The 20,608-nt window shown below is 32.8% G+C and overlaps 1 protein-coding gene across 1 annotated transcript in view; it reads left to right on the forward strand.

Annotated features, from left to right (window-relative positions):
* The window catches only part of TOX3 (TOX high mobility group box family member 3), a 103,628-nt gene that overhangs the window by 78,578 nt on the left and 4,442 nt on the right, over positions 1–20,608 (forward strand). Inside the window, exons 4-6 of the mRNA XM_063437723.1 lie at positions 17,530–17,799; positions 18,412–18,639; positions 19,865–19,945. Of these exons, the coding sequence (XP_063293793.1) occupies positions 17,530–17,799; positions 18,412–18,639; positions 19,865–19,945 (579 nt within the window). The remainder of the gene's footprint in view (positions 1–17,529; positions 17,800–18,411; positions 18,640–19,864; positions 19,946–20,608) is intronic.

The raw sequence follows: 20,608 nt of genomic DNA on the forward strand, positions 1-20,608 counted from the left end.
AATGTATGTAACTAATCATTCCAGCACTTCACCTTTCTCCAGCATAAGAATATGTAGCGTGGAAGAACAAAAGGCAGCCGTGAATTAATTTACACCTGCCTCTGTTAATTTGCCAATTTATTATCTAGATTGCTTGGCCTTTCTGTTTGTTACACAGTTCATTAAAATCCCCCAAATCAATATTTTGACAGTTCTTAATAAGATGTCTATCTCTTTTAACTAGCAGGGCAAATATTTATCAATAAGTCTACAATGAATCATTAAATTAGTTATTGGTTAAATAGTTTTACCTATAATGGAAAAAAAGGCTAAAGGAAGTAATAAAAAATAAAATACTGACGGGTGGCCGTGAAGGTTAGAATTGAATCTCATGGGAACCTGCATTATCAATGGAGATTAATTGCAATGGCAGAGAAACTATATCCAATTATAGACAGGGAGATAACTGCTTTTGTAAAAATGTACAAAATCCATTGGATTGCCTGCTAAATATTTAACTACTTCAAAACCAGGATTAGGTAAATCCTATTTTATCATGACAGTACTGACTTGTCATTGATCCTGATGAGGTTAAGCGGACAGAAAACACTGTGTAGTAACTGAATCAAGGGACAGTATCTTTAAGTTCAAATAAATGGCTCCTTGAGAAATGATGCTAGAACAAATACTTCTGGACCCCTTTTTGCATCATGTGTTTAATGACCAGGTGAGTCACAAGCATTTGATTAATGTAACCAGAAGCTTTGAACTAGAACAGCACTTAAGGTTTGCCAAAGGCACAGAGGTCAGAAACAGAAAGGCTGGTGTTGGGACTTAAGCAAAATGGTTTGGGCTCACTGCCAGAGGTTTAGCAATTCTCTGCCATGCTGTCAAATAAAAACTGATGAAAACAAATGTATATTTATATATATATATTTTTTTTTCTCAATTATTTTTTTTTTCTGCATGCTCTTTATTTGAAAGAAATATATATTCGCAACCATTTGACTCAAAATATAGTGCCATATTCTTGCCCTTTCCAACTAAGACCTCTTTTTAATAGTGTTGAATAGGCTTTTTAATAGGATTACATTTTTTTGGGATGAATATGAAAGTGATTTAATAATGTTTTGAAATGTTATATTTAAATATTATAATATGTGTATGTTATTTTATCAATTGATGTATTTTTTTTAAAGAAGGTTTTTTTTGATGTTTAAATATTTGGAAAAAAATAATTTTCAAAATTTATCCATAGATATGAAGTCATTTGAACAGCTTTTTCAACAATGTTAAATTCTACAATGAGGCAAACAGGTTAAATTGACAACAATCCATTTACATTCAATAATGTACACAATCAATACGGTGTTTTCAAATTCAGTTTTAGATCTTTTTAACTTGTTTTATATTTTTGTTGAAAACCAAAAAAAGAAGCTTTGTAAGATCTAGTTAATTATGAATCACCAACACAATACAAGCTGAGTTAAATGCTATTTTTTAAAATTGTTAAAACATTTTAGCATTTCATATTAACTTATACACTTCGGTTAATAATCTATCAATGCATTTTTTTAAGATGACCAATTTTACCAAGCATAATGACTGAAAGCACTGTCTAAGAGTTAACCCTGAGACACTTCTTATATCTACCAATGAAATACCCATCAGCGAGATTCTATATGGCAAATAACTCACTGTTTCTCAAGGCTTTGGTTGATCCAAATCAGTTTTTCCCCATGTTAATTTTAATGGGTTTACTATTGGTTAGAATAGGAACATCATCTACATACCACCATGTATCTGTCTTCCCATTTGCAGTGGGGACAGAATTTTAGAATATATACATTAAAATAGCAAAATAGTAATTTTCGGAAGTAATTCATCAATTACTAAGCTAATGGCATTTGCATACATTGGATCCTTGAAGAAGAAAAAAAGACTAAGCACCACTGAACTAACTAATCAGTTAAGGTATTTGCTATGTAAAATGGTAAAATATCAGATCAGTTGGACATCTTAATTTGTCATATCTAAACACCTGCAGTGTTATTGCCAATATGATAATTTCAGTCTGCTTACACTTTTTCTTGAAGAAAAACAAAGGTACATGATTCTCGAATGATAAAGTAAACACATGCAGTACAAAAGCTTTTTGATTAATATTGTGTATCTTTGTTCTTTAGACTACTTGACATCTTCACCTATAAACTTGAATGCACTATTGCCAGAACTCTGGTTAAAAATAGATTATGTCAAAGTTCCTCGATGCTTCCCTTAGGGTTCATGTCGGCCAGATAAATAATAATATTTTTGTGCTACTCTCATATATTTCCCAGTGGAAGGTTGTTAAAAATGAACAGTGACTACTTATATTGTTTCATGGTCATCTTTAGATCTATAAAGTGCAACAAAGATGTTTGTTATCTTAATATATGTTTTGATACAATCACAATATTATTTTATGTTACAATAGGACTGAACAGTCAATATTACCTCTTGAAATGTTCACAACCATAACTGTATTATGTACCCTCTTATAGGGTTGTTGAAAATATTGCAAGCAAAATCAATCACACGTCTCCCTCTTGCTATCCATCTGCCATCTTCTTTAGTAATAGACACAGAAAAGTAGAATTCATTATTATGAATAGTAATCAATCTATATAGCCATCTTTATGTATATAAAATAATGTTCCTGTTAATTTGGCCTCATCACACTGTTCAGTAGAAGCTAACCGTTCAGTAGAAGCTAATGTGTATAGCAGGGCCTAAACATCACTGCAACACTGGGGCAAACATGTCCCTGGTGTTGTGAGGCTCATGGAGTTGCACTTCATTTTTTGGCTGTTATCATTAATTTTCTCTGTCTGTGTGGGTAAAGTTAAACCATATGGAAAAAAGCACAACATATACACAATGGCAATGGATTCGAACCTGAGCAACTTCTTAGATCACTCAAACCATGCAATGTAATTATATGATATATACGTTACTATATACAAAATAAAAATGGATCTGCCAAAAAAGGGGTACATTGGCATTGCGGCAGGTTTATGCCATATATGGTCATACTGTAACTAAGTCCCCATTATTTTTGCATAGGTTAGTTTAAAAAAAAAAAAAAAAAAAAAACAACTTTTACAGTCTGTAGCTTTGATTTAGCTGTTTAGTGAATGAGTGAGTACTCTTGATCTTGTATGTTTTTATATATGTATATACTAGTGTCTTGATTATCAAGGGGTGACATATATATATATCACCCCTTGATAATCAAGACTCTAGTATCATCCATATGACATACATTTTATTACACCCCCATCAGTAACACCTGTTTAATTTACATTCCTGGTTTAGATAGTAATTTTCTATAGATACTGCCTCTTCTACCCCTCCTCCTTCTTTGCCACATTCTTTTCTGCTAGATTGTAAGCTCCAAAGCTTTCTTGCATAGCTACATATTAAATATGTCTACCAATGTCATATACTTTGTTATGCAAATCAACAAATGTGTTTTTACAAAATTCATTGTTTGAGCTAGATTAAATGTGTTTAATAATGAAAATCCAGAAAATGTTTAGATCATTTTGGTGGTTACATGTAAAAATGATCACTTATTTGCAAAAACAGTTAGGAAGCCTGGATGTAAGAACTCTTGGAGTAAAGATTTAAGGGGGGAACAAATCCCCCCCCCCTCCCCAACTAGAAAAATTGGGTACATCCTTTAAGATATGTTTTACTGTTTAAGAAAGATACCAACAGACTATCTAATGATAATATATTATTTTGTCTGCATGATTTAATGTAATTAAATGCTCCCTAATTTATGAAAAGCTATCCTATAGATTTTCTTTGGTTTCTACACTGGTGAAAGTAAGACATTTTACTGGACTATAATGATAGTTTCATGAATGTATTGCATTAGCTATAGCCATGCTACCCTACTGACATATCTATAATAAATCAGAATTGTAAAGAAATAGACTAGAACAAACATAATTTCCATATTACATCTCATTTTGTAAATGTCATCTTTCTTTTCATTTTAATTTTCGCTAGGGTGGAACCATACCGATTCTCTGTCTTTTGTATGTTTGATTATATTTATTTGTTCCTGATAATTTTCGAAATCCAAATGATAGCAGTAATATATAACATGTTTACCTCCTCCCCACCCCCCTCCTTTTTATTTAACACCTCCCTGTAATCTGTCCAGTTTTCTGAACAGTATTGACATCAGTGCTACATCAATTTCAGAAAGTGGATTATTTTTACAAGACAGCTATTGTGACATATTGGGTCAGTCATAAATGAAAGATATTCATGCAAGCATGCAATACTTGTAATGAAGTCTCACTCTGACCTTCTGTATGATTGATTCGGTAATTTAGTTTTCTCAGGCAGTGCCTGAAATGAAATGAAATCATGTTGAACAAGTTTTGAATACCCACAGTGCACCAGGAAAAAGAAAAATCTGCAGCCCCAGAGGCTTGCGAATGAACAGCTGAACGATTTATCTCTGTGCTATTATAGCCTATGCCAGAATTCAACATATTTTTTTTTCTTTTCTTATTTGGCTTAAGTACTTAATTCTGCAGGTAGCTGTAAATGGGAAAATAAAATACTGTTCAGATTTAAAATGACAGGACAGAAAGTATGTGCAGGGCTCTGATAAAATATCTTGTATAGAATTGACCTTTCATGTAGCTGAAAGTTACTTGGGGAATGTGTCCTTATAATTAACATATAGATTATTTTTATTTCTTTCTTGCAATGAAACACTTCTGAGAACAGCAGTGGTGATTGAATGGAAATTGAACTTGTTAACATTCTCTTCTGCTTAGTCTGTTGTACAAGAGAAGGTTAGTTTTGATGAATTTAGTCCCCCCCCCCCCCCACCTTGATACACAGGAAATAAAAAAAAAGGCTGTCAAATAAATTGTCTATTTTGGTACATTTTATCTTCAATCCACAAAAGTGAAATACATTTACTAGACAGGAGAAGGCATTTATAATGTTGCATATGCACTCTGAGAGAGCTAAGAGGTTTGTGTTGTTGTATGTTGCCCTTAGCTTTTTTGATCTATTAACATGGTTTTGCTCTATAGTGAAAGGAAAACATCAAGGTACATTACCGGTACCTTATTTTATTGCTGCAAACATTGCCGCTGGTGAAATAGATAAAAAAAAATACAGTCAAGTGTTGAAGCGGCCATTTTAGAATCATACAAAAATTGGTATTAAAATACCGTGGTGTCTATTATAATAGATATACGCATGTTAACACTTTTATATTTGATATGTAGTTAACTGGGAATAGCTGCTATAAGTGATTAGAGAGTAAATTTTTGAACGCACATAAAAGTGAAAAATTGAAGAATTTCAAAGACAGATATATCTCAGCTCTGTTGCTGCTCAAAACAAACACTTACATATTTATTTATTTATTTATAAAATATTTTACCAGGAAAGATACATTGAGATTTCTCTCGTTTTCAAGTATGTCCTGGGTCCACAAATCATTGCATTGTTACAGTTAGTGTACAATAAAATACAAACACAATATTAATATACAATATATACAAAATTTAACATAGAACAGGTAGGAAATATATCATCAACCGTGACAGGTGCATTCTGTTTTGAGGTATGTAGAGAGGGATCTCTTAAAGGACTTTAAGCTTAGGGAAGATTTTAAATTGTGCGGGAGGTCGTTCCACAATTGCGGTGCTCTGTAGGAGAAGGAGGGTCGGGCTGCTTTCTTTTTGTATTGAGGTGGACTAAGTAAAGTGTTGGTACTGGATCGGAGGTTATAGGAAGTGGGAACAGCCGGGGAAAGCATTGTGTTCAGGTAGGGTGGGAGTTTCCCAGAAAAGCTCTTAAACACAAGGCTGGAAAGATGAAGGGTGCGTCTGGATTCCAGCAACAGCCAGTTTAGTTATTTTAGCATGTCACAATGGTGGGTCCTGTAATTACATTGTAGCACAAATCGGCAGAACGAGTTATACAATTTGTTGAGTTTATTAATGTGGGATTGCGATGCAGATGCATATACTACATTCCCATAATCAATGATTGGCATCAGCATTTGCTGTACAATCTTTTCCTTTACTGTAGGGCTTAGGCAGGATTTGTTTCTGTACAGGGCACCTAGTTTTGGATAAAGTTTAGATGCAAGCTTTTATTATTGAGATACAGTATATTTAAATGTCACTTTATAGCAATTTGCAAATACATAAATATTCCATATAGTATTTTGACACAAGTGTTTACGTTATCTCCCGGTATCCTTACCGTACTAATGAAATGGACATATTTTGTGGGCTAAGGGATTGGCCACAGCTTTAAATTACTATTTAAATTGCACTTAATCATACTTTTAATTGTGACCACTGCCAGCTATAGTCCACACACCAAAGGAAGTTACCATTGAAAAACCCCTTAAGCTCTAGTCCTGCGATCCCTGCAGCCAGTGTCTTCTCAATTCCTATCTAAAACCCATTGCTGAAAAATAAATATCCAGTTCTATGGCCAGCAGGTGTACTCCATCTTTATAGATAAGTTTGAGTTTGTTTCCTATGTGACTATTTGTCACATGATTATACAACTCGGATGATCAACAAACTTGGACAATGAAACAATGAACTTCCTGTGAGTCCTCTCTCGAGGTGCTAAAGGTCAAGGCAGTGTTAAAGGACACTGAGGACCCCTAAAGCACTTTATCTAGCTGAAATGCTTTATGTGTGAAGAGCATGTCCTAATTTTAACAATTTAGCAAGTGCCACTTTTATAACTTGACCTTGTTGCAATCTCTCCTCCTAGTTTCCAAACAGACAGCAGGTCATATTACTTTCTTGTTTGTTTAGTTCAGTGGAGGTAAACTCAACTGGCAGGCATTTACTCAGAACACCTGCCTTTGAAAGATATTTAATTGAGCTGCATTAAAAAGTGTGGGATTGGACAGCCAGAGAAAGTCTGGGTGGGGTTAGCAGGGGAGGGCTTGCAAAGGAAGCATACAAGAGACCTGCAGCTTTTGCAAGCTATTTTTAGATGGCAACATATGTATTATCTAACCTTTTATTGATATGCATTCTCGTTAAAGGAGGACTTCAAGCTTGAGCTAACACCCCTTTTAAAATATAAAAATAATTCATAAATAACATGCAAAAAATGTGCTTATCTCAGAATTTAGAAGTAGTTTCAATTATGTTTCATGAATGAATCCATTGCCACCTAGCCTATTGCGAGCTCCTATGTCTGCAATAAATCTTAGGGAAAATGTACAGATGTTCTATTCCTACTGTGTTGACTGTTTCTTGGAGACAGTAAGGGAGGTGGGTGCTAAAGTGCAAGCATTTTGTATCTATACAAGTAAAACATCCATCTGGCAACATACATAACAACATATTAAGTCCCGTCCGACACCTTTTAAGTCAATTGATTACTGTGTGGGTGTGTTTACAAAAAATAAAATATGAAATTAGATCCCAATTGCAACCAAAAAACGAATGAGGCAGCTGTTGTCAGCCATAATGTAGCCATGAACAACAGCTTCCTGTTTAAATATAACATTGAGCTAAATATCTGATCTATTCAGCTTGGGCAAAAGAATAATATACCATTACCATATCTTAACCATGTCTGGGTTTTAATGTCTCATTAAAATAATTGTTTATCTTTAGATCCTTAGTCTTAAGCAATTACCGAAAATATTTTTTTATATGCCATTAAACATTTTTTAATATATATTCTTACTATTTAAATTTGAAGTGCTGTTGTTTTTATTCCATGAAATATATATACAATTTAATATATATATATATATATATATATATATATATATATATATATATATATATATATATATGCTGTTTTATTAAATATGTTCTCAATTTTTTATGCTTTCAAACATATTTCTATTTTTTTTTTATGGACGGATATTTGGAGAACACGAGTGCATTTTCAATTAATACAGTGTTGGGGCAATGTTGCTTAATGTGTTGCAGATAAAACAGTTATTTCATGGGTCATTAATGTGTTTAATGTGTGGAACATTCTATTAAAACAAGCACTTATTATTTTTATGAAGATGTTTATTGCTATGGTTAACAGCCAAAGTACAACTACATATTTTGAAGGCCATAATAATTTATCAAATGTAGGGCTGCATCTTTTGTTTTTGACTTTCTCTTTCTCCAGTAGATTTGGCTTATGATCATTAAGCAGCCGAATACTTTAGTAACTCCTAACAGATTGTGATAGCTGCTTGGTAATCTTCATTTGACACAATCACATATCTTCGAAGACAGACAACAGTACAGCGTCTAGCAGATGTATTCTCGCCTTTAGATTTCTCCACGTTTTAAAGTTTAACAACCTGGAATTAAAATGCATTTTATTGGGATTTTTACTGTGTGATTTACACAACATAGCTAATGTTGGAAAAGTGGAAATATTATCTTTATAAATATAAATGTAATGAACACAAAAATATTAATATTCATTAGTCCATAAGACCCCTAAATAAGTCATAGTGTAGCAAACTGGATTTACAAACAACATAGTTATTGTATTGAGTCCACCAGTGGCTAATAAAATGGTCACATCATTTAAAAATAAATACCCCTGTTACTGGACAGCACCGGGTTGTTAGAAAATATATTTTAAAAAGCAAATAAATAAAAAAAAGCATTGAGAAGATTAAAATGATGTCAAAATATGTTTGGAATAGAGTTCTGAAAAACATCAAAATCCCAAATTTTAAACCTGCCGAGAAGCATTATAAAGTTTTTTTTCCATTTAGTTCCCCATTTATTATACACCCCTACTTGCCACTTGTCTTTATATTTATTACCCTTCCTTCCTTGCACTGAATCTCAGTACCTACATTCTGTTCTCTTCTGTCCATGATGTCAGCAATATGACCTTCTGTATTAATCTTTTAACTGAAGGATTGTGGATAAATTGCCCTAGCAACTGACATAGAACTTTAGGCCCTACTTTTTCTTATGTATATCTGAAAATGGTAATTTTCAAAAATGTAAAATCAAGGGGAAGAAGGAAAAGAAAATCATTAGGAAACAAACACATGCAAGGTGATAATGCCACTTAAAATTCTTAAGGAGTATGCCTAGTTAAGGCTCTTCAGTAAACTTTTCAGTTAAAGAAGGTATTAAGCAGAGACACAATCCAGGGGCCAACTCTAAATGAGCTGAAATGCTCCTCAACTGAGATGGATGAAACTATCCATTGGAAAACTATAACCTAAACATTCTGTAAAGATGCACTCCATGGATGTATGGTCAAAAGAAAGCTGTTGTTGAAACCCCTCTATATAATCTAATTAGGAAGTTGCCAAAATTCTGACCTAGGGTCTTGCTGGGTGACACTCCCATCCTCCACTACCATGGACAGAGAAATGGAAGAACTTACATTGGCTCCCCTAAGCTACGTCATGCAATGCAGGTCTTAGTCTTGCAATGGTGACACTTTCATCAGTGAGCTAAAAACTGGCCAAGGTTGTAGAGACAGGCAGAAAAACATGGGTTCCAAGGTTCTAATTTTAACATCGGTGGTGCAAGTAAATTAAAAGATAGGGATTGGATGCATTATAATTTTGTATATTTGTAGCAAATACTGTAGATCTTAAACCATTCCAGATTTTCACTGTGGGAGCATCCTGCTATCAATACATGAAATTCAACAAGTGGCTGTTCACTTGCTGCTTAATATATCCCACCCCTTGGCATGTGCCATTGTAACAATATAGTCAATGTTACTCATTTCACCTGTCAGTGGTGAAATGTTGTGGTTGATCAGTATATATAGAAAATAGAATATATATATATATATAATTGGACTTTTTTTTTTACTACAAATTTTACTACACAAAAGTCATCATAGATATCCAGGAAAATACCACTTGAGTATATTTTTTATTTAATAGCTCAGTGATTTTGACTGCCTAAAAGTTCTCATGAAAAGATTTTCTATTGCAGTTTGATATCATAAAACTAAGTGCTTCTAGTATATTTATTCTCAAAATCGAATCTAGTCTAAATCATAATTTTGAAGAGCTCAGGGTACGTTTTGGGTGAAATAATAATTTCAGGTAGTTTCAATGATACTTTAGAAAATCTGATGTACTTTAGCACTGAACATGCAGTTTCAAATAAATTGAGATTCATTTGAAATTTAGGCCATGGGCAGTTTATTAGGAATTCCAAAATGCTATATGCAGAAATCATGAAATGAGAACTGGACAATGGACAAGTACCAAAAAGAAAGATTGATGGAAAAAAGTGATTGGGAACAATGACTAAATGTTGCTTCTATTTACAGATCAAGTGAGAATAGACTAGAGGGATAAAGTTGAGCAGTAAAAAAAAAAAAATATTTATTTATTTATTTAAAATAATAATAATAATAATAATAAAAAAAAAAATAAATAAATAAAAAAAAAAAAATATATATATATATATATATATATATATATATCCATCCCTCTATTGGTTACTTCAGCTCACTTGATCTGTGTACCAAATGAGTGTACTGCAAAATATATAAATTTTATATTTTGCAGTACACTGATTGGCTTATTTTCATGCCATTTTTGTTTATTTGAATCCATATAGACAAAACCAGAACCACCTAAACCCATTTTTTTCCAGATTAATCAATTCAGATGAACCAAATTGTCTCACTGTGCGTGTTTGCTGACAGTTGAGCACAAGTTAAATACCAGTATTAGGCAATTACAAAATAAAGAAATGCATTCTATTGTGCTATAATTTTTTAGGTTTCTTCATGTAATTTAGGTTTTTGAGCATGTGCAATGCTAAGTTGTTCCATTTCATTATTTTCCATTCTTTTAGCAACCGGAGACTTGATGTTGACAGCTTTTTGATTATCTGTCCTATAGATAATCTAGAAAATGTAACACACTTTTCATTTCCACCAGGTTTTAGCCCTAAAGGTAGATTGGAGCATATCATCCTTTTAAAATATGCATAAACTGTTTCCACGATGTTGTGAATTACAAAAAATAAAATAAAATAAAATAAAATACTACATTGATCAAAGGCACCAATTTTCAAATCTTCAAAGGCCATAATGTGACCAGAATCTAGGAAGTTCTATGTTCTTTTGAAATAGGGTCATCTATGAAACGTAGACTACTGGTGAACTTGTAGCACTGGTTGAAAAACCAATACATTTAAAAAGATTCAGTTGTCTTCTGTTTTCGAAATGCTGTAATTTAGAAGTAATTATACTTTGGTACTCATGGTGTTATCAGAATGAATGTCTTCCAGTATATCGGTAAAATTCCTGAACGTTTGTAATTTGCTTGAATGACACAATTTCATAGAGCTCATGAAAGCTGTTTTAAGAGTAGCAGATTGAATCTGACCAAGGTTAAACAAGCTTTGAAAGGTTAGCATATGTATGTAACACAGGGTGGCTAGTATAACCACAATACAATTTTAATTATATTGAAGATATGGAGTAAATAAAGGTAAGGATAATGAGAAGTGGAAGGAGTGATCAAATTATATGAGATTGGTATATCGAGCAAGATAAAAGGGAGTAAAGAAACTGAAAATCTGTATGTATGTGAGTTGGGTGTTGTAATTCAAAGAAAAATATGATTCAGAAAGAAGAAAGTATCATCACTCAATATATCTATATTGATTTTTCCATATTATAGCATTTAAAGATGAGACATGGAAGGAGAGATGGACGTGTAATGAGAGAGGAAAATGAATGAAGACGATACAAGAAATGATATTATGTATGAGAGCTATAAAAAACAAATTGTTTGCATGCCCTCTTAAGTTAATGTTCCAAATTCACCCTTAAAAGTGTGGGAGCCTTAATGTGCCTTTAATCTCACCAGATGGGTATAACTCAATACATTATTGTGTTCACCTTAAATTATATAGCCACGATCTCTTGAAATAAACATTTGAACATTTCAACAAGCTATTATTTCCTTTTAAACAATGTCTTTGCATAATATATTACAACACCCACAAAAAAGTATCACGTTATATTACGCACAAGCCCAATATAGCTATGGTAATTGTAAACAAAGAGAAGACGTACGGTTTTGTCTCTTTTACATACATTTTTCCGTAATAGAACTGTGGCTTTATTGTCCTAAAAAAAGCTAAAAGCATTATACACTAAAGTAAACATTGGAAGGTTAATATGTTCACTATAAAAAGAACAGCATCCTACATGGAAAATAGCAGAACAAATCACAAAATGAATAGAGGTGATACTTTCAGTAGTCATTAAAAGGCATGTAGAGAGAATAGAAATTTTATAGCCTCCTGTTACGTTGCTATACAAGTGACATTTTATTTTACATCAAATCAATTTATAGCTTTGACTTTTAAATTTATTCAAGTCAAGTAAATTAACACATGCTGCATATGATTTCTTAACGAATTCTATTCTTCTACTCATAGTTTAGTATGTAAATGTGACTTCTCTGAATAATATTTGCATGCTGATTAAAGGGCTACATTTTTCCAAAGATTTTATACTTTATTTTTATACATCTTTTTCACATACCTTGAACAGTTTATATGTATGTACGTGTTTGTGAGTGATGTGTGCATTTGCAATATATAAATAAATACTAAAATAAAATAAATGTATACATAAATAAAAAGTACACATAGCTATTTAAGTTGAAAAAATATGCTCCAAATCTGTCAAATTCATTTCATGTAAGGGTATTTGGGTAGACGTGAACTGAGTACTTAAAATGTGTTTTTATTTTATGTAAGTTTAATATAGTTGAGTAAAACTATATTAAAAACAACATACACCAACACTTACCAGCAACATATAAATGTAAAATACTTAAAGGACCATTAATGACCCAGGCCATTTCATCTCAATTAGGTACTCTGGTTATGTGGTTAAGTGTGCCTCTAGTGGCTGTCTACCTGCCTACACTAGAGCTGATTCTTCTGTGAGAACTGCTGTGAGAACTGAATTAAACTCTATTCTCAAAGCTAGCCTCCATTTCATTGCTCGGTGCGCCGAGCTCGGTGCACATAGCACATGTGCACCGAGCTCGGCGCACCGAGCAATGAAATGGAGGCTAGCTTTGAGAATAGAGTTTGATTGGAACATTCTCATTGTTCCAATCAAGTAGCTGCAGGGACTTGATCTTGGAGCAGGAATAACCTTTCTTACAATTTTTATTCAGATTTAGGGGGGCTGATCTAAATATAGAAGAGAACACTATAACATTTAATAATCTGTCAATCTCTGTTCCATCTATCTTTCTTGCATAAACCTTGTCAGACAACATTTTATGGGTATTTGGGTGATGTCTGGCTTTTAAGTCTCTTTGTTTATGTACCTTGTAAGGAAGAATTAATATCATTGTAGTGAGAGAGAAACACAATGTATCTCTCCACTAATTGATGTAAATTAAATATTGACTCTTATACATCACCTACATATCTCAAGTGAGATCTTTGGAAATGTCCTTCTTGGGCACAGCACTTCCTATAAATCAGATTTTCCCAGAATGCTCTGCTCAATATGCAAATAAAGACTTGTTTCAGACATAATCCTGCTGAGAAGCAGACACATTGAGTAATAGACCACTGCATTAAACACAAGTTTTTAAACCAAGTACGAGTTGTAATCTAAAGAACCAAATACTCTTGTCTTGTTAGAAGTTCCATTACATCTGAGTTTGGTAATAACTTCCAAAGCACAATCCACATATAACTGCATTAAAAAAAAGACTATTATATTGTAATATAAAAACATTTGCTTTTATTAGATAGCACAGTTAAATACATGTATTGTTTTTGTTGTATTGTAAAATTCAGATTAAACTGTCCTAACACAATTTACTACAGTGGCCTTCAAGGCACAGTGCTGTATTATTTTTAAAAGAATTGGTTTTAAAAAAAAAATCCTACTTTACACTTTTATTGACTATTAAATGGATTCAATGTTCCAATGCAATATTGTCCTTGAGCATTTATAATATCCTCTAGGATATTCAATTTATAACTAATTTTTTTAATCATTTTGTGAATGGAAAAACATGCTTTGTTTATCTTTATATTCACATCTCTCACATATCTAAATATTTCTATAAGTCATATTACGCTGCCATATGTTGCCTTATTTCTTAACCTAGTAAAAAAATAAAAACACATATATAAAATTACCAATGATGTTATCAAACTACGCGGTATGTAGAAATTAAATTAACATTTTAATTTGAATTAGAAATATATTTGTTACTTTAGAGAAATGTGGTTAAAATCCATATTACTACATCAGCTTAAGTGCTCTGATGATGAATGTTGGAATAAGAAATAGCTAAAGGCCAAGAATTCATGCTAATATTATAATCTAAGCAATCAGCAATACAATGTTTAACAAACGCACTTGCAATTGTTAAATTCCCTATCATTATTCTTTTTTTGGAAATATATTCTTGAGTTCCAAGTCTTATAAGCCATCTATAAATGGTATAAGTAGATTTGGAACAAGTTTTTAATACTTTCCCAGAATGCCATAAAATATGCAAACAAGAACAGCACATTGTCTTCTTTTAGATTCCAAACTGACATTTCTGGATGTTCCTTTTGCAATAATCTATGGTTAGGCATCCGACTGTGCACTGATCGGGATATGAACAAACCAATAGCCAGTTATGGCCAATGCTACATTCTGTGGCTCATAAGCAATATTCCAACTTTTGACCTAGGCAGGACATGCACTCCTTTCCTCAAGTACACCCCTTGTTTCTATTTCACAATTTTACTGAGCAGAAATAAGAATACCCTTTGAAAGATAAAGGACCTGTCAATGAGGGAATATAATGAGCCAATATTCAATATTTTTTGAAAGCCATACATTTTTTTTATAATCCATGGTAAAGTCAACTTCATTACAAACATGTAAAGATTGCCACACAGCATCTATCACATTTTTGTCTATATTATACTTGACGTAATATAGATGAGAATAAAGTTAAAGAAAAAGAGTTCAATTCAGAGACCATGAAAGTTAAATATAAGCAGTGAGAGACTTGAGCCCAAATCTAGCCTAGACACTCAAAATGCTTTTTCATGGAGCAGTTTAAGTTTTGCTAATGTGGCTTATGACTGGAACATATGTGGATCTCATAATTTTTTATGTGCGTACTTTCCAGTGCCTGTTCACATAGGTTTGTTTCTATTGTTTAGTCTGAAATGAGTTTCACAAGTGAAATTATTATATTAATATTTTATTCATGCAAAACTCAGAAGAAAAGTCAAAAGTTAAACAAAAAAAACGTAATTCATGGTCCAGCCGCAGTAGAATTGATCAAATCAAAATCATGTCAAGAAGTAAATAAACACTAGAATAATCCGGTGTCTTGCTACTCACAATGTATATGTCCAAGAACTATGTTTATATCAACAACACAATGTGATTGCATAGTACTCCACATTTACATACAACAGACAACAAGCATGCAACATACAATTTTTTTCTCAGAACAAGGCATATATATATTGAAATGTTCACAAAATAATCACAAGCATTCTGCAGTAGGAATTTGATTTCTTATCTTTTTTATTTACTACCTACCATTCACCATCAGTAAAGTAATGAACCACCAACCGTCCATTTTTGTTAGTATTAACAAATTGTATTCCAGTGGATGTTCATGATCAGATGATGTTTTGGTGGTCCTGGATAACTGATTTGAGAGATTTTTTATTATTTTTTTTCCATTTATTGTAGAATTGGAATTTCACTAGATTTTACATGCACTCTTAAAATCTTAATCAGTAATCAGTTTGTGTTTAGTGTTTGTGTATAAAGAATAATCACTTCACCAAGTTGTTTTTTTAGCAACTGTATTACCTTCTAAATACACCTGTGTTTGCTTTTATCCAGTAATGACTTGAAAACAGGGAGTAGTGATGTGATCGTTTGCTTTATGGATTTGAGATTGTTTTCAATTTTATTTATTTAGAATCTATTTAACCAGTGGTTTTTCATTTCACATATGACCTGAGTAGCACAGACAATAAAATACGAGATTAGATATTTATCTCATTCAAGACAGATGACTTACAAGTGCCTTGGGTAGTCATAATTTATAGGTATGGTTTGATTTTATCAAGTTAAGCAAGTGGAAGAGTTGATATTTTCTTGATGTTTTTTTCTCTATAGTTCTAAGTATCTGAATAATATAGAAGCAGATATTGTAATGTTCTTGTAACAGACATCATGAGTAAAATAATGTTACTGGACCAGAAGTTACAGGGACTGGAGTGGAGTGATTTTATGTTCAGGTAGTGTGGAAACTAGCGGAGCTAGAGTGATTTTATGTTCAGGTAATGTGGAAACTATTCAGAAAAAAAAGGACAATGTGACAGCAAATAGCACATGTGACATTTGACAAGCAGATGCAGTACTACCATCAAAGAAATGAATAGAGGTGGTTGTGCATATACAGTTCTATAAAAAACCCACAGCCACCGCCCATTTATGTACATATAGAATGCTGTGAAATCAGATATCTCCATAACATTTTTAATAAATATAAGTAACGTCAAAGAAGCAAGGAATAAAAGTAGGATATTTGTCTAATTTTTGTTGTATTAAATTAAATCTGATTTATTTCCTACTGTAATAACTTCTGTCCTTCCTTGTATCAATCTATTCATCCACTATCCATCCATTCCGCTCTCCCTCAAGTGCTTTTCCTATTCCTGGTATTATGTTTTCTTGTAGGCTTTTTTCCCCCTTATTAACAGAAAGACCCTTATCTCATGTTATCTTGTTTATTAATGCACATTTTTAGTCAGTAATGTTATATATATATATATATATGTATATATATATATGTATATAGACAGACAGACAGACATTACTATGTTAAACAAAAATCTGCACACCAGTCAAGCCATAAGACTTGCTTTCCCCACAGAAATCACAAATTTGCAGTGATGTTACTACCGCAAATGATTCTGGGTGGGCAGGTGGAAGGGGTTTTCAATCACAATTATTCCCCACCATAACGTTTTGGGTTTTCGCTTCATATATATATATATATATATATGTATATGTGTGTGTTTAATGAATGAATGAATGTATATATATATATATATATGTGTGTGTGTATACACATGAATTTATATATACGAAGCATAAACCCAAAAAGTTATGGTAGGGAAAAATTGTGATTGAAAAGCCCTTCCACCCACCCAGAATCCTTTGCGGTAGTAACCTCACAGCAAATTTGTGATTTCTGTGGGAAAAGCAAGTCTCATGGCTTGACTGGTGTGCAGAATTTTGTTTAACATTGTATTGACTATCTATCTATCTATCTATATATCTATTTTTTTAACAATAACATTAACATTACTGACTAAAAATGTATATATATATATCTGTATATGTACTGAAACAGAAATTCATGTTCAACTAAGAACATTTAATTCTTATTTACTTTATGTACAACTTTCACTATATTTTTATTCTTATCCTCTTTCCCTTTCATAGGACCAAAGACAGGCCCAGATGTCTCAATATCGACAAGATCACTCCTTAATCATGAGATCATTGGTTCATATGACAGATGTTACACGTGCTGGAATAATGTCTCCTAGTCAACTAACCACCATCAACCAATCACAGCTCAGTGCTCAATTGGGACTCAACATCGGTGGCACTGTCATCCCACATACATCTCCCTCTCCACCTGCAAGCAAATCAGCTACTCCATCTCCGTCTAGCTCTGTCAACGAAGAGGATGTGGATGATACAAACAGAGTAAGTGGAGAAAATCTCTCTTAAATGAATATATTTGCCTGTTGTGATTTTCTTTCTTTAAAAAAAGTTTTATTGTGTAGACTTAAATCCACCTTGAATAATAATTACCAGTATAAACAGAACACCAGAGTACTGTATTATGAGTTATCTTACTTCTGCAAAAATCCAACACTCCAAAATTCCCCTTTCCACCTTGATGAAAATTCTTATGGTCAGAAGTATCTTCAACCAGGTGAATGTTCTATCTAAGGAGTTAGTAAAGCACAAACTAAGTTACTAAGATTAGTATTCAGTTACAGCAGCAAAATAAAAAAAAGAGTCTCTGTCAAAATGAAAATAAATATTTCAAAAATATCCAAGGTATGTACATTTGCCTAGATAAACTTAAATGGAAATTTAAGAAAAAAACAAACATTGGACTTGTGCAATCAAGGACAGGTGTATATGTGATGACAGGGGTTACTGGATATTTAAATATCTCTTTGCATGGAGATGTCTGTGTAATGAATGAGCTATGAAGCATTAGACCCGAAAAATGTGCATTCAGCAGCATAATAGTAAAGTAAAAATTGTTAATTTTGCAAAACCATTTAACTGTGCTCTTCATTATAGACAATCGGAGAGAAAAGAGCTGCTCCAGACTCTGGCAAGAAACCAAAGACCCCAAAGAAGAAGAAAAAGAAAGATCCAAATGAACCTCAGAAGCCAGTGTCTGCCTATGCATTGTTTTTTAGGGATACACAGGCAGCAATCAAAGGCCAAAATCCAAATGCTACTTTTGGTGAGGTGTCAAAAATTGTGGCCTCAATGTGGGACGGCTTAGGTGAAGAGCAGAAACAGGTAATCTAATACATTTTATTTATATATTTTATATCTACCTAATACCTTTGATGGTCAGTGCTTCTGAGATGTCTCATTGTCCTATTTGTCTGAAAGAGATATATTTAGTTACAAATGCAGCATGAGCATCTGCAAAAGGTGTAGAGTTACCATGAAGGTGTGTGATTCTGGACCAAAAATATCTGTGGATACAGGCAATGAATTGGCAGAACTAAGCATTACGACCAGACCTTGAGTGGAAATAGGTTGTTTAACCTTGTGGTGTCAGCGCCTCAGGCCAAACCTAGCAAGTTGTGAGGTATAATTGTTTTGAAGATGATTAAAAATGTATCACAGCAAGTTGCCACATGAATAATCTGTGTACTTAAAGAAAAGTGAAAGTATTATCAAAATGTGTAGCCTCTGATATTAAACAATACAATTGTTAATTATTAAAAGATAAATGCCAAATGTTTTACTGTTTTGTGTAACTTAGCAAACAAGTGAATGAAATGTGTTTTAATTATTATTTCAGGTCTGTTAATGTATCATAAAGGCATTGTGTACAAGTATTCAAGACATCTGCTCTCTGCTAGACTTCCCATGTTATGATTTAATGATGGTGATTAATCAAGCCTATTTGTAGAGCTGTGTGTAACAACTGGGTCTTTGTTGAATAGCACAAAAAAAGTACTTAGTGAAGGCCAGACTCAGTCAGGCAGGAAGTCAGGCAAAACATAATCACAGCCATTCAAAAAGCTGGGTGAATTATCAAAGGATTTTTCCAGTTTTATACTGAAGTAAGGATGCCGGACGATTTGTTAATGAGCTACTGCACTATAGATTAAACTATAAACATTTCAGATGCTAATCTAATTTAAATTGCATTTTCTTTCAGGATTTAAATTACAATTTTATGTGTGCGCTTTATCTCTTTGTTCTAAGTTATATTCTACCATTTAACATATAGAATGTAACATCCGTGTTTTACATTATTCTAGCTTCAAAAGTTATTTTTTTTAAATATTTAAGGTTGCTATATGTCACCTTTAAATATCAGACGTGACACATCATATAACGAAGTTCTGCTCTGAATTATGAGTATTCTAGCAGTATTCATTTTTTAGTCTCTCCATTTAAAAGTAACAGGACAACCTTTTTTTAATTAGTGCTTATGTATGCTTTAATGGAGAATTTTGGATAATTAAGTAAACATTGACATTGTTTGACGATCTTATGTTTTCAGGTCTATAAACGAAAGACAGAAGCTGCCAAAAAAGAATATTTAAAAGCTCTTGCGGCCTACCGAGCAAGTCTTGTGTCTAAGGTGGGTGTGTCCAGATATTGGAAATATACACATGCCCTTGAAAGATAAACAATGTTAATTATGTGAATTAATAATAAACCTGGTTTTCATGAGCTTAATTATACTATACCATGTACCAGATGCTCATTATCAGAATGTAGTTGTGGTTTGATTTAAAGAAGGGCTGTCTTAGAAACATCTATAAGGCACTGAAAAGTCTCTACGCCACTGAGTGGCATTGTGTTGTGTGGCATTGTCACTATAAAATACGTGTAAATGGAAATTACATTTGTTTGCTAAATTATTAAAATGTTGGCATGAAAGTGGCAATCTATAGTATTTAAAGATACCAGAGAATAAACAAAAATAAACATAAGACCAAACAACAAAATCTGGAATAGTTTGTCAGCCAAGCCACAAATGTTTGAAATAGGAGATATAGTAACATAAAAAAGGAAAAACGGATGTGCCAGATGATAAGTGATTGTACACCGGTACTAAGATAGTTCATTGCTAATGTAAGCATGCAACCGAGAGGGCAACAATGATTATAAAGGCACAAACAGATGCTATTCTGACGAAAGTGCTAAATAAGGTGCAATCACTATGGAAACCAGAATAGAATGTCTCTGAGAATGTAACACTTTGCACACAGAGAGAGCACCTGTTTTACCTTGATAAATC

This window comes from Pelobates fuscus, chromosome 12, assembly GCF_036172605.1.
Source record: "Pelobates fuscus isolate aPelFus1 chromosome 12, aPelFus1.pri, whole genome shotgun sequence".
NCBI lineage: Eukaryota > Metazoa > Chordata > Amphibia > Anura > Pelobatidae > Pelobates > Pelobates fuscus.